Genomic DNA, 21,455 nt, shown 5'->3' with positions numbered 1-21,455 from the left:
CAGTAGCCCATTTTTCATCAAGGTGCTCTGGTTCCCCAGCACCTGACGGGCGACGTCTGAGCCGGCATGTTATGCATATCAATGTCTCTCATGGTATGAGGTAGGCTATATAGCTCCAAGCGTCTTGCCTAAGGACCCACACTGCATAGCTCAATTGCACTGTTGTACTCGCCCCAGCCCGGATTCGAACCCCGGTCTCCCGGGTGGTAGACTGGTGTCTACCCACTGAGCTATACAGTCAGCTATATATATATATGAACAAAACATTACTGGAACATTGGTGCACCATGTTAGTCTTTGGTGAAGTATGTTTTTTTTCCATCCCCATCAAATAAGACTTACATAAGTAGAGGTTAAGGCTTGTGGACGTCTGGCAAGCAAGATCATTTCATATATCCTAATGACCTAACAGTCAGTTATATAGCTCACATGAGCTACAAATTAACTACAAATCCCATAGTGCAACACAACAGCTACTCCATGCTGTTGGTTGTGGTGCCTGCCTTTAAGCTGCTCAAACGCTTTGCATGTGTGGTCATTCCACATGCAAAGACATTTTTTTAGAAAATGACAACATCTGTGAGTGTCCACAGCTCAAACAGTGCCAAGTACAACATAAAATGACTTATGATATATGTTGATGTAAAAAACTTATTGTTCATCCATCCATCCATTTTCTGAACACCCTTGTCCCTCAGTGGGGTCGGGAGAAAACTTATTGTTACATTTCTTTATTTATTATATCGTAACCTGCTTTTGCTATACACATAATATACCAAACATATACCAAAGAATAAGTTTGATCATTATACCAAACACATTCATTTAGTATGATGATCTTGTCCACCTAACTCTGACACATTTCTCTTTATTTCCCTGTAGTTGTAAATCACATTAAAACGTGTAAATTTGATCCTACTTAAAACTGCTTAGATTTGACTTAAACTAATAATGGGAACAAATGGAATTTTGAAAAGAAAATCTTATCCAGAACCCCCTTCTCCCTTAACACTTCAGAGGCGTTTTAGATGTATTGTTGGAATATCTGTACGTCACAACTATTGGCGTAAGTGGCAGAGTGTGAATGCTGAGCTGGACAATGCTTTGGGAAAAGAAAACTTCTTTCTTAACCAATACAATGCCTTGGTTGGACCTGACTCATATCTTAAGCTGAAAGAAAAAGAAAAAGAGGAAGGGAGTTGTTTCTAGATAAATATCTGTTAATGGGTCATAATGACAGGTAATGACAGACGAGAGCTTCCTAGCAAAACAAGGAAGGAGAGGAATAAACAAACTACAGCTACAATCTTGATTACTTTGTCCACAGTTTTGTCCAAGAACCCAAGCAGGGAATATTTGTGCAGACTTGGGGCCTCCCATTTCTACATCCCCTGGTGGAGAGAGAACATCAGCAGCAGCAACCGCAGGCTTTCATTTATTAGTAGACTATATATTAAAAGTATTTTTAGTGTTAATTATATGGGAACTTTACCGCGTAGCTTCCACTGACTTCTCCACTCCCAGTTCAACACTGAAGTAAGTAGAGATGAGCTTTTTATGGACTATAAAACTTAGCTGTTTGCTTAAGATTATTATTTTTTTTTTTATTATTTTGGGTCTGGATTATGGAATAATAAACTAAAAAAAATTTGAGTTTCCAGATGAATTAACTCACACTTCTCTAGATCAGATGTAAAGAGATGCAACTTAAACCAATACATCAAGAAAATGTATGCCAGTATTAATATTTCGACATTTAAGTGTTTGCATTTTTATTAATTAACTAGCATCAGACCTCAATTAAAGCTCAAGACGTTTTCTTCTTGTTATCGTATTTTTTTTTTTTAAATCTACCAAAAATGTAAATGTTAGTTGAGTTCCAAGATTTCTGAAGAATGCCAAAAATGTTTGTCCACCTTCTCAACAAATGTTACAAAAGCAGCAGAATAACAATCTACTTCATATTATTAATTTACTTTAAACATTTTCTCTTCTATTTAAAATGCATATTATAGCTTTAAGGAAGAGCTATAACTCTCAAACTGTGAAAGCAAACAATAATATGTACTTACAGTGTCTTCCAAAAGTATTGACACCTCTTAGGCCTTTCATATCTTGTTATAACCAAACATCATTTAATTTATTGTAATTTGATGCGATGAACCAACACAAAGTAATTTTTAGATGTGTACTGGAAGGAAAATGACTCAAGGTTTTCAGATTTTTGACAAATATTTGAATTCAGAGCTTTTTAGTGTGATACCCTTAAAAAAATCCAGTGCAACCAGTTACCTCCAGAAGTCCTCTATTTGGCTAAATGAGTCCTGATTTGTATACTTTAGTATACAACTCAGGACTTTGTATATATCCATAATGGATACCTTGGTATCCATTATGGAGACCAAGGAACACAGCAGGTATGTAGTTGTGAAGAAGTTTAAAGCAGAACTAGGTTATAAAAAAAACATATCCCACAATTCGGACGTCTCAAAGATAGTTTGATCCATCGGCTTAGTAGGAACAGTGCTGCAAAACTGGATTGAACTTTTTTTTATTTATTTTATTATGTATACTGTACACCAGTGTACCTTTCAGGCAGGTTTCTTTTGAAAAACGGATTTGATCCCAAACAATTTCCTGGTAAAATAAAGGCAAAATAAAAACTTCAAGTTAGTGTAAGAGCATTAATCAAAAAAGCAGCCGTGGTATCTCAGGAGGAGCTGCAGAGATCCATTGTTCAGGTAGAAGAGTCTGCCAAAAGGACAGATATCAATTGGGCATTTCACAAATATGGCCCACATAGAAGATTGAAAGAAGTTATGTTCCCATTTGCATCTTACCAAGTCATGTAAAGAACAGTTTGAAGAAATGTAAGCAGAAATTGAAAAAAGATAAGTGGATAAGAAGTTGTTTTTTACATGCCTCTGCTTTGTGAAATATGTGCAGGACAGAAGAAGAGGTTACAGTGAGATCCCTCTCATCTGCCTTGAAATTGATAAAAAAAATAAAAAAACACCTGCCATGGCAGCCAAGATGGAGACCCTCGATCCTTCAGCTTTACCAGATACACCTCCAACCGTCTCCTACCAATGTCAGCCTGAAACTGTTACCTTTTCAAGTGGAGTGGTCTCGGTGGCGGGCATCACTGTGGTGACTGGGGGCGTTGAACTCTCTTGTAGGTCCTGCATCCTGGCCTTCGGATTTTGGGGAACTCTCATCGGATTGAGCTGCTTGGCCGTGGGGCTCTGGGACCAGCTGGCTCAGCTTAAAGACAGGACCTCGACCTTGCTGGGGTTTGGGCTGGTGATACTTGTGCTCAGTTTTTTGGTGATGGCCAGCGTGCTCATGTTTCACCTCCTGACGAAGAAGAAGAGAGGTATCAGACGAGAAGAAAAAAGGGAAGGAAACCAAGTTTTGGTTGGGGAAGGTGAAGTTATAAAAAAAGTCACTGTATAAAGCAGCACTATGGCGGAAATTGTTGTGAGCTTATCAAATTCCTCCGTACAGGATTGAGTATAAGAAATGTACAAACAGTAATTTTCCTGCTCCAAATCTGGAGCATTTTTAACCCACATTAACAGCACACCACACTTCCTGTTTGGTCATGTAGGCAGCTCTGCCTTCGCCCACCAGTTTCTACACTTATCTCACTGGGAGGTCAAAATAAATACAAAACTATACTCTTTTGTTGTTCTGATAAACTTTATAGAGGTTTTATGAATCTCAGCACATTTCTAGGAACTTTTGCTTTGGCCAATTTAAGTATTTTAGATTAAAAGAGACGATTAAATATAGTCCAGAGTTCTTAAGTGAGTTTAATTTGCCAACAACATTGCAAAGCCATTCGCTTATGCTGTGCACATCACAGTGGCGGCCAATTCCCATGAAAACATTGTGCAGAACGGTAATACCGATTTGTTGAGGCTGCACCTAAAATAATAACTTAACTGCTGATGACACCTCAATATAGCTGCACTGCTTTCATACTAATTAAACATATACATTTATTTTACTCGATTTTAATTTTCTTCACTTTAAGGTAATTTTAAACAGAAAATATAAAATCTTTTAATGCATAAAAGGATTTGTTATTTGCATTGAATAAAATAGTTAGAATTTGTGTTTAGTCCTATCTCACAATATGATGGTATCTTAATTCAGGATGCAGTGTTACATTTTGTTGTGTAAGACTTTAAGCACTTCCTGCTGCAAACTCGAATTCTAGTGTGTTATAAACTTAAAACAGTTCTTCTTCTTCCTTGTGAGAATGCCAGCTATGTTGTGTTTGGAAATGTCACATGTAAAATGTTCTCAACAACAATCGCGCCAAATATGGAGTAGGCAATGAATTATCTGATATGTTAGTTTGTTTTTACATTTGCTTTAAGATCTTTATTTGTCTGTCTAAAACAATGTTCTTTTTTTATATTTCATTATGTTTAGGTTTATAAAGTTTTAAAGAATATTTCTTCTGAGTTGCACATTTTTAGTCATTGGTTACATTTTTTTTTACAATACAAAAGCTTATGTATCAGTATAGAGACCAAAAAAAGAATGAAGATGTTATAATGTAATGTATAATGAACAGTATGAATTTGTCAAAGCATGTACGAATGATGTAACACAGTAAAATGTCAGAATGAAGGTATAAGTGAGGTCTTTAGCATTCATTTAATATGTAGATTGTGATGTTTAAATTCTTAACCTTAGCATTACTTAAAGAACTTATGTGGATGGGTTTGAATATGGCGATTTGGAGCAATGCACAGCAACCCCACAGGACTGAGGGAGGCAAATGGTCTGTGGGACTGTACATCTAATCAATGATAGTGATTGATTTTTAAAACAAAAATCAAATTATCAGCTTATCGGTAAATATAATTAACAGTAGTAAAACTTTGTTTAATTAAGTAAATTCTTTCTGTAAAAAGTTTGCATATTAAAGTCAAGATAATATATTCTGTCACTAAAAGAAACAAATATTTAATTAGAAACAGTTCTGACTTTCTCTTTAAAAGGAAAATAATTGTTAAACCAATATAAAGATAATACTTCTATATAATGAATTTCTGAAAATTAAATATCTTTCATCTTTTATATCATGGCAAAAAGCAGAAGTTAGAAGTAACATGCAGCAAGGAGATTCAGATAAAAAATGCGTTGGTATCTCCCCCTGCTGGAGGAAAAGCAAACTTCATCTTCTAATTTGCAGTGAATGTTTCTTCACATTCTATATCTATAGTAATATATCTTTTGCTAAATTCTTTTATAGAGACTTTAAGTGTATTGTAATGTTGAACATTTTGCAAAAATAACGCTACAGAACTGTTTACTGAGACACACATTCAAAATTGCTCACACCTGAATATTTCCACCAGCGCCGTTCTCAGTCCCAACATTTTCCAATTCAACACGACACGGGAAAACTCGTTTATTCTCATGCATGTAAGGTATTTCAGCAGGTATGAGGCTTGGGAAGGCTTCACCAGGATCACCTGACAACCCGCTGTTAACTCCTCAAGTCACGTGTCACCGTTCAAGTTTCAGGAAACCTTTTTTTTCTTTCCGAAAACAAAACTACACATATCCCGCCCCTTTTCCAATCCCATTGGATACGGTCCACATTGTCGGGGCTCTGATTGGACAGTCAGAAGACATGTCTGCGCACGTCAAAAATTGGACAACAACCCCCTTCTTTAAACTGGTTTCAGAAATTGATAACGTCTCCGACGAAAACGCACGAAACAGCTGAGTGATATTCGGTTGTAGAGTAAAAATCAACCCAGAATCGTCGGTGGAGGTAAGTTTGTTGCTAGACGAGTGAGCATGATAGCCATTCGGCTAGTTTTCTGGCCAACTGACAACTTTGTAAACTTGCTGCCAACGGTCTTCAAGGTGTCCACTGTCAGTCACTTTATTTATTTATACAGGCTGGCAAGACATAAGACAATTCAGACTGGACTTATTTATGCTCTTATTTTAATAACTAATAATGTTAATAACATGAGTCTTTTGCTGGATGCAACCTGTTGCTGATCTATTTGCATTTAAAATTAATCTTGTAAAGTTCTGAAATCTGTTTGTGGCTATATTTCACAGAAGAAGGCATGATAATTGAGTTGGCTTTTTATAGTTACACAAATCCCATTCGTTGGTTGATTTACGTTTATGGTTTCTTAAAAATGATTCCTGTCCTTTTTTTTAGTTATGCTACTGAGTTTTAATTCAAAACTGCATAAATCCTTCATCTTTGTCAACATTAAACTCAAAATGTAATCGGCCTATATTCATGAATTTATTTAGGGAATATTGCCTTCTTTATTTCATCCTTTGCATCAATTAGTTTCTGAATCCATGAAAAACCGTGTCTAATCAGAGCTATTGGCTAACAACTTGGCATGCAGTAGATCCTAAGCGTAAAGAGGATAAATTTCTCATGTTCTACAGTCAGTGCTTTACATGACCTCTACAAAATTAAATCCTCTCAAAGAAGCTGGTGTGTAGTATATTTCTATCATAAATGTTACAAAGAATGATAATAATAATAATAATAGGGATGAGCGTGTTAATTAAAAAAAGTAACACAAATTATTGTTTAGGCTGTCCATCATGCCCTTGCTTGCCAGGTTTGCCCTATAATTCAACTGTAAATAGCAAGTCCTCAGTTTCCCAACACCTTCAGTGCCATCATTTTTCTCAGTTCAGACCCACCCATTTTGTCGCTATGTACTTTAAGCAAGGTATATCAGTTTATGTCTCTGTGTTGTTTGGTATTTTTGTTAAATTATGAAAATAAATGCAAAATTACCCAGCAAAAAACTAAATTCTCAGGCATAATTAAACACGCTGCTAATACATTTCCGAAGACTACATGCTACTGTCCTACTCTCAGATTTTGGGCCTAATCTCGATATACCAGCAGACTCTCATGAACCACGAAAGATTAGGACCCCTGATGAACCCGTAATTCCTTTGACAGACCTGCTGTGAGGAGGACACCATTGCCTTGCATGATGAAGGTCCTGGGTTCGAATCCCAGCCTGAAATCTTTATGCATTGAGTTTGCATGTTCTCTTGCTTTATAAAAGACAAATCATCTCTAATAATATTGTTTGAAAAAAAATTGCTGTAATTTATTTTACCAAACGGGACTTAGGTATTTACGAGATAAAGTAAAACAGAAATTAAAATGGTAGTAAAATACAAGCATTCTAACTGTCTGGTGGTCATGAAACTAGAGACTTATTATTTACAAGTTATAATATAAAGAAAAGTACTAATCACTTTATGTTTTTTGTTTTTTTCAGGATGGACTCTGAAACTCATTCAGCTATCATGCAGAGTTTGCTTGCAGGCCTCTGAGAGGATGCTCCATTTGCTGGTCTGCAAACAAACCTAATGCTGTGAAAAATGGGTGGTGCCAGTGTTAACAGAAATGTCAGAGAGCTAGCTAGACTAGTTTTATTAGTTGGTAAGGAAGTCCACTCCAGCATGTTTGCCACAGAATTGTAAGAAATTACTGTTGGCCTCAAATCTGGAGGACGGTTTTGCAGTAAATTATACCGAATTTCAAAAACGAAGAAGCCGATGGACTACAGCGAGAAAGTGCTGTGTGGAACGGGGGAGGTGGAGCTGGATCCAAACATTGTGAGTGAGGAGGCAGGAAAACTTTATGCAGAACTACAAGTAAGTATTGGGTTTTTTTTTTTTTCTTCTACCTCTGAGCACTTCAGTGTAAATGTGTGTAAAAATATTATTTGGATGTGGTGAAACACCTGGGCTCCCTTTCTGCTGCTTTAACCTTCCATAGAATGTTATTGAGACTCATGGTGAAGGTGTGGTGGAGTCCCTGGTGCCCACATTCGTGTGGGTCTTGGAGGGGCTGGCTAACTGCAAGGCCCAGCTGAGGGAAAGGGAGGAGGAGGTAGAGAGGGAGAAAGCTGAGCGAGAGGAGCTGCTGGAGAGATACCAAGCAGAGAAAGCTCTGAGGAAGGAAAGTCAGGAGGTGAGAACTGATCCAGCATGAAGTAGCATATTGATTCATTTAGCTGGGAAATGAAACTTCTCATATTCAAGTGTCCTGATTCCTGGCAAAGGCGTGTAGCATTTTTAAACTGCAACAGATTACCACCAACTTGCATAAAATGTACATACAGGTAAAACCAGAAGTTTATACACCGAATAAAAAGACGGATTTACTTCTCTCTTTTTTTTCACTGTATGAAGTTAAATCAGACCAAGTTTCTCTTGTTTTAGATCAGTTAGGATCACTAAAATTATTTCTATTTGCTAGATGCCACAATAATGAAGGAAAGAATATGTCCGATTTATTTAATGTCTAAAAAAAATAAGTTTACATACAGAATGATTACTATCTCTGAGTTAACACATCTGAAACACAATGCTTTCTTCTTTGATGTGATGGGGAAAGTCAAGTGTTTTAGTCTGAAATGTGCAAATCTCCCCAAGAAGAAAATCTTATGACTTTGTGAAGAGTGTGACTCAATCTGGAGTCATTTTGGACAGTGAAACATGTCCTGTACTAACATGGGCTGAAAGGCCACTCTGTAACTAAAGGGATAACCTTAAGCATAGTTTGCAACTATGTGGTCATAAAGTGGCTTAAGGACAATAAAGTCAATGTTTTGGCATGGCCACCACAAAAGCCTGACTTCAATCCTAGAGAGAATTTGTGGGAGAACGAGGTGACCTACAAGCCTGACCCAGTTCCACCAGTTCTGTCTGGAGGAATGGACCAGAACTCCAACAAATTATTGTGAGAAGCTTGAGAAACAAACACCCAAGTCATTCAGTTCAAAGGTATTGCTATCAAATCCTGAAGAAATGCATGTAGACTTCTAATCTTGGAGAGATAAATAATTCTGACTTTCTTTCTCTCATGGTTGTGGCATTAAAATTTTTTTAATGCTAACTTACCTAAAACAAGAGAAGTTTGGTCTGATTTAAGTTCAGGCAGTGAAACAAAAAGGCTTGTGTCTTTTTATTCTGTGTAGGTAAACTTCTGGATTCAACTGTGTATAAGATATTTTTTTAATCCAAAAAAAATGAACTTTTCTATATCCCTGAGCTGTTAAATATTTGTTTCTTTTAGAAATATCTAGAACTGGACGATCAATTCGAACAAGAGAGGCGAGCCATGAGGGGAAGAGAAAAGGATAGAGAGATGCGGGAGAGAGATCTGGAGAAGAAAGCAAGACAACAAGCTGATCAATGTGAGTTTCTGAGTAGTAAATAATATACATTTAAGTAAATCCATATTTCCAGAGTTTATCAGTTTTAATTTTTCCACACAGGCTATAAAAATTCCTGTCTTTATGTAGTAAAAAACAAAGACTAAGCTAGTCATTGATTTATAATTCATGCAGCTCAGAGGAAAAAAAAAAAAACCTGAAACATTTTTTGTACAGGTTTGTGCATCCATTGACAGAGGGAAGTTGAGGTTCTTCTACGTCTGTAGCTTTCTACCAGAAGTTTGAACGTTTTGTACGAACAGTGACTCGTGTTTGAAACTATTCACAGTTCTCTTTACCTAGCCCAGTTCCAGCAGATGAAAAGCAGCTGCAAAGCATGATGCTGCCATCACTATGCCTCTCTGTGCTCTTTGGGAAATGTGTTTTTGTTTTGTTTGTTTGTTGTTTTTTTTTGCACCAAATATACTATTTAGAATTATGGATAAAAGTTCAACATCAGTTTCAACACATAATGTGTAACACATTTTCTGCAAGACTTTTGGTAAGAAAGGGCTTCCATCTTTTCACCTTGCCCTATCATCGAGACACGAGGAACACACCCAGGGCCTGACAGGACATCCTCCAGCTCCTTTAATATTCCTGCGCTCCTCTTGACACACACACTATCAGTTCTCTGGTTTCTTCCAAAGTCATGCAGGTTGGTTTAATTGGCCTAAATTGCCCTCAGGGGTGGGTGTGTGTGTGTGTGCGCGCGCGCGCGCGTGTGTGTGTGTGTGTGTGTGCGCGCGCGTGTGTGTGTGTGCGGTTTCCCTGTTGTCCGTTGACTGCTGGAATGAACTCCTGTTTCTCTGTGGCCCTGCAGGGATAAAATGCAAATCGGTTGAAAATTAGTGGTAAACCACACATTTAGACCGTATCTCCATTTATTTTGACTTGAAAGATGTCCTAACAGAGTCTTCTGTTTCCTTGCAGTGATGGCCTTGGAGGAGCAAAAGACGAACCTTTCCAGAGAGCTGAGTACACTGAGAAATGCTCACAACAAGGTCAGATACTCCTCTGCAGCCCAAACATTCTCAATTCTGAACAGAAGTGTGTAAGCAATAATTAAAGACTAAAATTTAATGCCATTGCGGAGATCCTAGGGATTTGTACAGATTGTTGTTCAGACTTGAGCTGGTTTCAGTTTTTAAACATTTTAGTAAAATGAAATGTGCAACAGATCAAATTGGATAAGATAAAGGATAAAAGTATGTCTGTGAAGTTGCATGAACATCATTTTAAATATTTTTTATACCAGAAAAGTTACTAATCTTATATTTTAGGTTATCAAAATAACATTCTGCCCCAGATAAATAATACTGATAAGATATCATTTTTCTCTTTTGTTTACTTTGTTTACCTTCAGTTCAGTTTAACATGGTACCATTTTTATCCCCCGTTAAGGAAAATGTATGTGTTGTTTCTAACGTCATTCATTATCTCTCCTTTAGTTGACTAACTCGTATCGAGAACTTCTGGAGAAAAGGAAGGAGTCTGAAAGGGATTCTCCTTTAAGGTTATTTACAGCTCTGCTTTTGAAACTCTTACTTATTCTGCTCAGTTTCCCATGCAGGAAAACTATAAATTATCCATGGTGGAAGATTTTTGTGTGACCCACATGAAGGTTCCAAGATTATTGAGCTTTTCTAAGTATCAAACCAGCCTGTTGTTTCTGCCTGGACTGTAACGGTGCCCCTATTTTCCTCCTAAAATATTAACAGTAGGAAAGAGTCTTGTAAATGGTTAGGTCTGGTTGTAGATGCTGTAAATGAGTCGTGAATCATAAGATGATTATTTCTGTTTCTTAAGAAGGAGTTTTTTTGTAACATCTACTCTACATGTTCGGACTTAGGAACCACGTGCGTCCCAAGAACACAGAATTCCCATCTCAAGCGTTATCCGGATCCAGTGTTAACGAAAAAGTGAGTATGACTTTTTTTTTCAGTGCGGCTACAGCTGCAAGTCTGAAATCGAACATCTTTACCCATTTTATTTTTGGAAAAATAACTCCAGCTCAGTAAGGTTTTAAAATGTTTGTCCTCACCTGTTTTGTGTAATGTTCTCTAACAAACCTCTAAGGCCTTCAGAGAACAGCTGGATTTTTACTAAGACTAAAGTTCACAAAGGGCGACTAGGTTTACTAATTTGGGAACTTCTCAAGTTGTGCTTCTCTTTATTTAGGGGTGTTAAAGCAAAAGGGTGTAAATATTTTGAAAAGTATCTTTTTGTTTTACTCCATTCTTATGAGCTAAATCGGTGTTTCTTGTTGTTTTTTTTGTTTTTTTGCAGATTATTCAGAGACCACACTCAAACTCTGGCCCACCAACTCTGAAAGCTCTAGAAGCCAAGGAAGAAAAAGTGTTTGTTGCTGAAAATCCTGCGACGGATCAGTTCGTCGCCGACATCATAAGCGCCACGCCTGAGCTCACACAGTTTCACAGCAGTGTGAAAGCAAGGTAATCCTACACCATAAATTGGCTGATAAACTTCTGGGATTTGGATGGAGAGCTTGTGAGTGACTGTAATTATTTACTAAGGCAGAGTTCACTTCAGCTTACCGATTTGTTTTGAGAACATCTGGCTCTTCATGATTTGACTTCCCATTCAGCACCCCTGACAAATCTAAAACCGATGAGCCACTAACGGATGAACTGGAGGACGAGTTGAGGAACATGGATGAGCTTCAGGTGGGAGAAGTGAAAGGAGACGAGGTGGAAGAAAATAACCAGAAGGATGGAGAGGAGGTGGATGAAGAGGACTGCATCGAGTGGGACCTCCGCAACACAGACTCTGTATTCTCCGAACTGTCAGGACTGAGTCGAGATTATTTGGAGAGTGTAGACCGAGGGGCCAGCATCAGAGGTAAGTGAACTTTCATCGATGCTATTGTGATATCTCCCCCAGTTATTTTAATTTTTTTTTTTGAGTTCATGATAACGGAAATAAATAAAGCTAACAAAAAAAAGTTTCTTCCCCCTCACCCCTCCCCGTTACAGAGATTGTGGCATTGGCTCAATCTTGGTAACAGAGTTTTTAATTCCTATTAAAGTGCTTTTACACAGTTTAACTGTTTACGTCTTGGTCATGAAAACATAGATTAAAGTCATGCCACTACTTGCTATCGCCAGCAAGTGTTTTTAGACAAAATGTTCTGCTTCTTTTCTCTGTTTAGGCAGCGCAGACCAGTTTGAGGAGATTCTCGCCCAGTTGGAGGAACTGAAAGTCCTCCAGTGAGTCTTACATTTACATGCGGTTTTTGTTCGCTGTGGCCTACTAGTGTTTTTTTTTTTTTAAAGTGTATTTTCAGGTTTCCTGACATGTGGGTTTGTTGCTTCTGTATATACACTAGTTACACAGAACAGAAGGGAAGTGTGTAAATTTACTGTACATTAAGAAGAACGTTAGGGGTGCGTGTACGCAGATGTATAGAGCAGAAAAAATGACAACCTATTTCCTGTTTTCTTAAGCAGTCTTGTAAGCATCAAATTTGCTTTCATAAGTATGGGGGGAAAAAATAGGAATATTCTGTCTACAGTGAGTCAGTTGAAGCTGCTCGTAAGGCGCTGATATCCCGGGTGGTTGAGCTGACTGACGATCGTTCTGCCCTCGCCCTGGAAGTGGCGACTCTTCAGGAAACTGTGGCGCATGTAGAGGGACGGCTAAAGGAGAAGGAAGAGGAAATCAAGAGGTGTGGAATGCATTTCTACATATTTGATTGATCTCAAAACAGCCACATTTTTTTTCTTTCCTTTTCATCTGAAAATATCCTTATCCTCTTTGATCACTGCTTGTCGTAGACTACGGAGAGAACTGGAAACATGCCGCCCTGAGGATCCTGACGTAAGGAGTTATTCCGGTTTTAAGAAGAATTGTTTTTTGAATTTACTAACTATTGACTGTGAATTCTGACCTTTTTAAATCAAATATTAAATCCATACTTTCCTTCAGAATGGATGCACATCCATGCGTCCGTTCTCTCGCTCTGAAATGGCTCGTGTGGTCATGGAGAAGAACCAGTACAAGCAGCGTCTGTTTGAGCTGCAGGAGGCTCTGAGACACAGTCAGACGATAAGGTAGTTTTAGTCTCTTCATTCTTTTTTTTTTTTTNCTGAGACACAGTCAGACGATAAGGTAGTTTTAGTAATTTCCTAAAGCTATTTGCATATGTATTATATTGATTTCTTCCCCTTGCACTGGATTCTTTTTTTATTGTTTGTTTTTTTCCTAGAGCAACAAAGGTGGAGAAGCTTACAGAGGACAAAAAATCAAGTGTTTGGAAAAAGTAAGTACAATTGCCTATTTATCTATTTATTTAAACAGTTTTCTTACCCATAATTCACATAAATTACAGTTTAGTTGAAGAATTGAGCTCTGTAATAGCAAAGGAGACTTTGCTCCCATGCCTGCGTGTGTGGTCAGTAATTAAAGCAAGCTGTAAATGTGTACTGGTAATAAAAAAAATATATAAATAAAAGAAAAACTACAATACCTGACAGACTCATAAATCATGCCAATAATAAAACATTGCCTTTCTGCATGTTTTGTTTTTGGCAAAATGTTAAATATGCTGCTCAGAATATGAGATAAAATATTCTGCTTAATACATGATGAGTTGTACCTTAGGGACACGCTTTTGATAAACAATGTTTTGATGCAACACTCTTTAGTCAAATCACACCATAAACGTAATTATTTTAGTAAAAACAACCAAGCTTATTCTTAGTCAAAAACATTTTATTTTACGGTCTAATTATTTGGCATTACCAAATATTACTAAATTGTTTTTTTTATTTATAGAACAATTTGTCTAAAATCAAATGCAACACAAAAGCTTCATGTGTTACATTTCTGCTTTTGTCAATTCAAGGCCATCCCTAAACAAAACAAATAAAAAAAATACTCACACTTGCATAAATTCATTGTTAAGACATGACTTATAGTTTAAGCAGCAACACAACAGAGTGCTTTCATTTTCAGACTTGTAACCAATTGTTGAATAAACATTTGCTGCCTTGTTACAGTAAAACTAAAGTGAAACCACTTTGGCAATAGATGCCGATGCTACTCTTATTAATTTTATCAACTGGTTCATATTTTCTGTTTATTCAGATTCAACCGCTTGTTTGGCCTGTCCAAGGAGCCTCTGGTTCCCGCTCCGACTTCTGCGCTGGTTCTGCCAGCTTCCTCACCACTGAGCCGCTCTCCTCAGGGGCCTTCACAGCTTCCATCAATTAATAAAACCCAGGCTGAGTGAGCACTTTTCCTGTTCTTAGCTGACTTATTTTGTACAGTGAATGTCCACTCTTGAGGAAAGGGGCATAAGCTATACTTTCGCATAAAATTTTAGGAAAATCTTAAACATCCTGTGCAATTTAAACCTTTTACTTTTAAAATTGTTTTAATGAACAAGCAGTGGACATTGTAAGAGGAATAAAGCACTTAAGTAAATTGTGACGTACAAAATATTTGCTCTTTTTTTCAAATTTATTAATACAATAATCTTCTAGTGTAATGATGCCTTATTTGGTATTATTAGTATTAGTATTTTTACTAAAATACTATTAACAATTAGCACAGTGAAGCTTGGGTGTTTATTTTCTTGGAAATGTAGATTTTTGGATTACTTAAGAGATTTCCAGATGGCTGACGGCAACTTTGCTGCAATCTGTTTAGCCTTCCTGTTGTCTGCTGAAAGTCTTGATCTCTCTTGCAGCCTTAATCAACCACAGAATGTAGAGAGAATGTATAAAAAAAACACACTTTTCTTTTAAAAGTGTCATCCCTGCAATTATTCCACATTTTTAGTCAATAAAATCTTTTTAAATGTCAAGTGGCTAAAACCCTTTTTCTCCAGATCTGCTGCTCCTGCTGGTGTTTCACCACGCGCCCGGAGGAGGGAACTCTACAGGGACATCCGCTCCCATGTTTGGGGAACTCTAGGAAAGCGACAGATACATGGTTGGAGTTTGCCACTGGCAAACACTCAGGTACTTCTCAGGCTGCCGATTTACTGTTTGCTTCCTACCTGCCTACCATTAATGCTGCTTAAAAATTGTGGGAAATTACACAAGCGCTAATGCATGAGGATTAAATGTGATTACTCCAGGAGTCTGGTGAGCCCGTTCCAGAGCCTAAAGATGTGCCTGTCTTAGTTCAACTCAGACTCTTAGATCAAAGGGACTCCACCGCCAAGGTAAACTCCCAAATGTTAACATCACACCTTTTGGACAGAAACTATCTTCTGACTTCATTTTTCCTGTGCAGCTTAACTGTGCTGTTGCAGTCACACCTGAGATCTCAGGAGAAGCCACAGTAAGTTTGTTTAATGCATCTTCTAATGTCTCCTCTCCACCCGGTCATGATTAACGCCTTCTAAGCACAGGTCTGCTCATGCCGCTCATGTTTCCACGTTCTGCCCTGCCAGTGTTCTGTGTGGGTTGTTTCGGGTCCTGCCTCCTGCAGTGAAATCACGGTGATTGACCCAGCACGGTCCAACACAGTCCTGGATCAGTTCAGCCTCCCTCCCACAGCCCCTGCCCTCTGTGTCTGTGCTGTACCCCCCACAGGTCAGTCCTGCATCGAATGGCTGCAGCGTCTTTGTTGTATTTTTTTTCTCTATTGATTTTAACGTTTTGCTGAAATCGCTTGGAAATGACTCGGCGTTTTCCTTTGACACGTTCTGGTTGGTTTTGTTTTGTCAGAAAACTCGGCAGGGACTGTGTGGATTGGAACTCAGGAAGGAAGGTAGCATTGGCTGAGAAAGCAGATCTCTTCCTCATGAAACACATTTTCTTGACCCTCATGCCCATCTCCTTTCCTTCATCTCTTGTCTTTGTTTTGCAGTATTCTAGTACATCCGGCTTCTTCAGGAAGGAGGAGATGTGTGCAGTCAGTATGCCTCACAGAGGGTGTGCATTCACTAGTGTGAGTACGATCTGCTCTGTTTCCATATTAGCATGTATTGGATTTTAAAAACATGACCACAGATATTTCTCCCCCCCCCATACTAAAAGTAGTCTACGTTATGTTGACTTAACTTCACAGGTACTCCAACAATCAGGTTATTGCTGGTTTAGCTGATGGTACTCTGGCATTTTTCTCTCAAACTTCAGGTAATCAGCATATTGGCTTCTCATGTTTTACGGTATTAATGTTCAGTGACCGAAACGATGAGATGTTGTGCGTTTGTATCCACAGACGGATGGAATCTGCAGTCGCACTCCGTGATGCCTCTTGGAGTAAACCCTTTGCAGCCCATTCGCTGCTGCCTCGCAAAAGGTGCTCGTCTGTGGGTTGGATACTGGAACAAAGTTCATATCATAGACACTGACGACAAGAAAGTAGAGGTGAGAAACAGAAATGTTTGCTAAAATACAATGCTGACTGTCTTATAAAACCTGTATCAACTTTTTTTAAGTGAAGTGTATTTTTAAATTTTAAATGTAGTCATCATCTTAGAACCAGGATCTCATTATTATTTATTTGAATTTGAAACCATCTGCATAATTGGATTACGTTTGTTTGATTTAATTATTAATTTCAAGATTCAAATTAGACAATGCATGACATCCTTGGACTGTAGCAATGTTTATATAAATATATATATTTTTTTTATTCAATTAAATATTTACACCATCATGCAGTTCAGGTATATAATCACACTTGATGGTTCACAAGAAAAACTTCATTTCGTCACGTTTGGATCATCTTCCAAACATTTTTGAATACACCAGCTCAATATTAGGGTGGCTTCCTGTCAGGATTAGCTAGAAGGTCTGAAGTAATATTGATTCGGTGCTGAGCTTGTTTCTGAGGAATCATTTTAGCCATGGCAGTTATCCAAAACTCTCATAACTAAGATGATTCCTCAGAAACAGGTTCAGCACTGGATGGAAAAAAGAAGCCGAAGTGCAAGAAAGGATCTTTGAAACAAAGGATGATTTAAGACTTTTGCACTTCTGGCTTCTGTGTGCATATATATTTAAACTTGCTGTATTTGTACGTGCCATCATTGTTTCTCATCTTTCTTCCCAGCAAGTATTTTCCGTATCGGAGCGCAGTGAACAGCAGGTCCGCTTCCTGTGTGCTGGAGGAAGTGGGGTTTGGACGTCCTGCAGACTTGACCCAATCATCAGGCTGTTTGACTGGACTACTGGGCGACCGCTGCAGGAAGTCGACTTCACATCTTTGGTCACTAAAACATTAGGTGCTTGAACTGTGTTTTTTTTTTTTGTTGGTTTTTTTTTCCTCAGTTTTAGTTTTACTGAAACAGTTTTACATTTATTTGACATCAGTTTGTTTTCTTTTAATTTGCGACCAACTCAATTTAGTTTATGGCTTTTGTTCACATTCCTGTTTGTGTTGCAGGTCAGCCCTTCTTGACGCTGTCGCCTCTCCAGATCTCCTCCCTCTCCATCATCTCTGGCCGTCTGTGGGTGGGCACCGGCGGTGGCGCCATTTTCTCCATCCCCCTGTCAATAAGTATGTCAAAATGATTCCATTTAATATCATTAGAAATGTGCTCTGGTATTAAGGGAACTAATTGTCCACAGCGTCAGAGGATATTTCCATCCCATACTGCTCCACTACATCAGTCCAGCTGTCGTACCACGGACACAGACAAGCAGTTCGATTCATCATTGCTGCTCCTGGTAAGAAATTAAGAGCCGTTACTATAATGTAGTACGTTTTTCTTTTCTCTCTTTAAATAAACGTTGTCAATTTATTGCAATCTTAAAGGCTAGAGTGTTCTAAAATTATGACACCAGATTAAAATCTAGTTATATTTTCAGGAATATGAGCAGAACAGGGTCTGATCAACTTTTCAGACTATAAAAACGATAAATTCACTAACCTAATGACAGAAATATACTTTTAATGTCTGTAAATGTTAATTATTTTTTTTATAACATGAGCGTCCTGTCTCGTCCTTACAGGCTGTTTGATCATATCTCCTGGCAACAGCCAAGTAACCACTGCTCAGCTCATCCTCAGCGGAGGAGAGGGCTACATCAACTTCCGAATAGGTGAGTTCAGTTTGAACACTAAATGGTGAGTGAGTACAGCTTCCATAAACGCTGAACAAAACGAACCTTTTCAGGAGACGACGCAAGCGATGAGTCAACGGAGGTGTCTCAGTCGACGCCCCAGCGGTCTGAACGTAGTCACATGATCATCTGGCAGATTCCCGGCCCTTCTGTGCCCAACCCTTCGCTCTGAATGTTCATCTCCTGAATCATGTTGGATGTCAACGAGCATTAACAGCACCAGAGCCTCCTCTCGGCGGTGCACTGATCTGAACAGAAATCTCACTGTGGCAACAAAAAGCCTTTAAGATGTGATTTTTTTCCCCTTCTTTTTTAGATATATATTTCTAAGTCCTGTACCTTGTTTGTTTGACTAGATTATGTCTTTCTGTGTGCCTTCATCTGACTTTTATACCCAGTCTGTGTTTTTCATCGGTTATCAACATTTTTTTTTAATCTGATAAACTTTTGCACAAGCGATGAATTCAGGTTCACAAACACTGAGATCTCCAGTAGAACAATAGAACGATCCTCCATTCTTGGATCATGAAGCTCAGTTTATCTTGGTTTGCGTAACTTTACTGGCACACTGGAAGCGGGTTTGTTGATTCTGATAATCATGTCAGAATCTTTTGACGCTGCATTCAAACTGGGAACTTGATGTGTGGTCTTATGTCCTGGGACGGGTAACAAATCCTGCCTCTTAAGTCCAAGTGGAGTAATTGCAACAACTTGCACATTATAAATGTGTCTGTGTAAAATGTTCTCTTGAATCTCTTTAAGAAATTATTTATTTTCCCTGTTGTTTGCCTAATGAATCAAAGTGTTTTATGTGCTTGTAAAATAAGGGAGAGATGTTCTTTAAAGTGTCGTGTACAGTATTAGTGTGGCATTACAAGTTTAAGCAAACGTATCACAGAAGCCTCCTTTTTTTTTCTTTTTTTTTTTTTTTTCTTGGACAGACTAAAGTATAGGTTCTCAATCAAATCTTGCAGCATTGGTCATTTTTTTTATGTTATTGTGTAAAGCTGTATCCAGATTCATATCACTAAATTAAAATATATTTAAAAAGCCAAATCAGTTGAGGTAAAACTTGTCGATACACACAATGGTATATTTCAAGTCTTTATTTCTGATGATAGCTTCCAGCTAAAGCATGTCTAAAAATGGGTGACTATGGAAATTACAATATTACTTTCAACTGCTTTAAATGTAGATTTTTTTTATTATTATTATTTACTGACTTGACATTGTTTTCCAGTAGAGTGTCAATAACACATTTGGCAAAAAGGGTAAGCCACTAAGAGGAAGCTGGCTGTTCAGACTGCTTTGTAGTAATATAAAGTTTAGTGGAAGGAAAAAGTGTAGTAGATACACAAGCAGTAGGGATAACCAGAGCCTGTTTTCAGGTCTCTCTTGAAAAAGAGTTTCTTAAGCATTTGGTGTGATGGGTATTTTGCAGGCATGTTGTGCCCATTGTTTAGCACAAAGTCAAATTTAAAAAATGTTATGACTTTGAGAGAAGAAAACATGAACTAAACACTTTCTCAGTGTGAAGATTCTCAGATGATTTGGGGTTCTATCTGCTGGTGTTTTTCTAGTATGTCTTATTAAAAAAAAAAAAAAAGTCCAAAATCTGTTACAGGAACTGTTAGAGCACGCTTCCCTTTACTGACGAGCTTGATGGGGATGTTTTCATTTCCCAGCAGAACCTTGGGCCTGCCCAGACTGCCACAAGCATCAATACCAGCTTTAATGATCATGATGTTGCTATACTTGATTGACATGCAAACTGGTCTGACCTGAACCCCAATCTAGAGCACTGACTACCAAACCTGTTCCTCAAGTACCCCTGCCCTGCATGTTGAGATGAGATGAGTCTCTGTTCCAGCAAACTTCATCCAAATGATCGCCTCTGCAAACACCAAATGCTGCAGAAACCTTTTAATCCGCCATACATTTAAGTCAGTTGTTTGGAAGCAAGGAAACATCTAAAAGATGCAGGGCAGGCGTACTCGAGGACCAGGACTGGGAACCATTGCTCCAGAGGATCGTCAAGTGGAAGACGAGGACACCAAACGCAGCAATGCAGACAAACTGGAGGCCACTATTAAAACAACTTGTGGTTCTTTAACACATTAGCTGACCCAAGGGGTTTGGGTTTTCATCGAGTGTGACCCATGATCATCAAAATAAGTAGCAATAAATGTATATATATATATCACTGTTTACAATGAATATATGTGAGCACAACTTTTTGAACAGATTTACTGAAATTAACTTTTTGAGAATGTTTTAAATTATTGACATATACCTGTAGCAAAGATGATAAATTATTAACGAGGCAGCTGAGAAAAGACACTCATTTATTGATATAGTTTTAATATCAAAAGACTATATAAACTAGTGCATGTGTGCATACTTGATCAAAACATACATATTCTGTTTATAAAAACAAAGGTTGATGGGTCTTTTTTTTTATCAAAAACTGACAAAAGCCTTGAATTAGGCTTTTGTTTCAAGTAAGTTGGCTCAACAGGAATCAAAACCAGGCCGATGCCTCGACCGTTTAACGGGGACTGCTGCGCGTCCTGGGGAGCCGGATCCTCCGGCTGACCGAGCGAGCCAGTCGGTCCATAGCAGAACCCATACGTCCACTCGGGTCTTTTTGTAAATGCAGACCTTCGATGTTGCCGCTATACCAAAGCACCCAGCCGGCCATGGAAAAGAGCACCAACAGAGCTCCAGAGTACACCAGCAGATCCCCAAAGTCTTCACCCTGGATCTCTAGGGAAGCGAAGACGCCTACCAGCAGCGACGTCACACCCAGCACGTCCATCACCACGGCAAACACCAGAGCGAGCTTACAATGGGACAACCCGTCATACTTCGGTCTCATGGCTGCACTGTAAGAGAAGGAAGAGCTCATTTAGACAACAGTGTTGTGTACCATGTTAGCTGTTCACACTTGTGACCTCTTGCTCATCGTATAAAAATGGGTGGTCTTATCCTGGAAACCTACAGCACCCCAACACTAGACATCTTTGGTGAAGATGTGTAAACAAACAAGAAATGAATCCAGCTTTTAATCAAACTACATTTATCCATCAAGGAAACAATTCCACATTTACTTTTAACAAAATCACTGGTACCACACTGATCCTAACTCCTGTTGTTA

The 21,455-nt window shown here is 38.3% G+C and overlaps 1 protein-coding gene and 1 long non-coding RNA gene across 3 annotated transcripts; both read left to right on the top strand.

Moving 5' to 3' along the window:
- The first annotated feature begins 1,377 nt into the window (after window positions 1-1,377).
- LOC103136684 (uncharacterized) lies at window positions 1,378-3,005 on the top strand. The gene is made up of 2 exons (XR_476056.2): window positions 1,378-1,536; window positions 2,947-3,005. It is a non-coding gene; the product is annotated as an uncharacterized LOC103136684 (long non-coding RNA).
- A 2,663-nt stretch (window positions 3,006-5,668) lies between these two features.
- Window positions 5,669-19,354, top strand: LOC103136682 (C-Jun-amino-terminal kinase-interacting protein 4). 2 transcript variants are annotated; one of them, XM_007550039.2, is made up of 28 exons: window positions 5,669-5,800; window positions 7,308-7,686; window positions 7,811-8,005; window positions 9,113-9,233; window positions 10,185-10,255; window positions 10,703-10,767; window positions 11,104-11,173; window positions 11,541-11,707; window positions 11,860-12,113; window positions 12,424-12,481; window positions 12,787-12,939; window positions 13,049-13,091; window positions 13,200-13,324; window positions 13,480-13,533; window positions 14,361-14,501; window positions 15,106-15,238; window positions 15,358-15,444; window positions 15,516-15,563; window positions 15,676-15,817; window positions 15,953-15,995; window positions 16,095-16,175; window positions 16,296-16,363; window positions 16,449-16,597; window positions 17,286-17,457; window positions 17,619-17,732; window positions 17,804-17,902; window positions 18,188-18,277; window positions 18,352-19,354. In XM_007550039.2, exons 2-28 carry the CDS (start codon window positions 7,588-7,590, stop codon window positions 18,468-18,470), a joined length of 2,961 nt encoding a protein of 986 aa, XP_007550101.1. In that variant the 5' UTR covers window positions 5,669-5,800; window positions 7,308-7,587; the 3' UTR covers window positions 18,471-19,354. The 2 variants fall into 2 exon arrangements, with proteins under 2 accessions (XP_007550101.1, XP_016525902.1); XM_016670416.1 differs by lacking the exons at window positions 5,669-5,800; window positions 7,308-7,686; window positions 7,811-8,005; window positions 9,113-9,233 and adding an exon at window positions 10,024-10,105.
- Window positions 19,355-21,455: the final 2,101 nt, after the last annotated feature.

This window comes from Poecilia formosa, unplaced genomic scaffold (assembly GCF_000485575.1).
Source record: "Poecilia formosa unplaced genomic scaffold, Poecilia_formosa-5.1.2 Scaffold34, whole genome shotgun sequence".
Lineage (NCBI taxonomy): Eukaryota > Metazoa > Chordata > Actinopteri > Cyprinodontiformes > Poeciliidae > Poecilia > Poecilia formosa.
This window is presented reverse-complemented; position numbering and strand designations above follow the sequence as displayed.

Bases quoted from the DNA above. Each gene is read 5' to 3' on its own strand.
- LOC103136682 (XM_007550039.2), top strand. From the start codon at position 7,588: ATGGACTACAGCGAGAAAGTGCTGTGTGGAACGGGGGAGGTGGAGCTG. The intron at 8,006-9,112 runs GTGAGAACTGAT...TGTTTCTTTTAG, and splicing joins TGAGGAAGGAAAGTCAGGAG to AAATATCTAGAACTGGACGA. The intron at 15,818-15,952 runs GTCAGTCCTGCA...TTGTTTTGTCAG, and splicing joins CTGTGCTGTACCCCCCACAG to AAAACTCGGCAGGGACTGTG.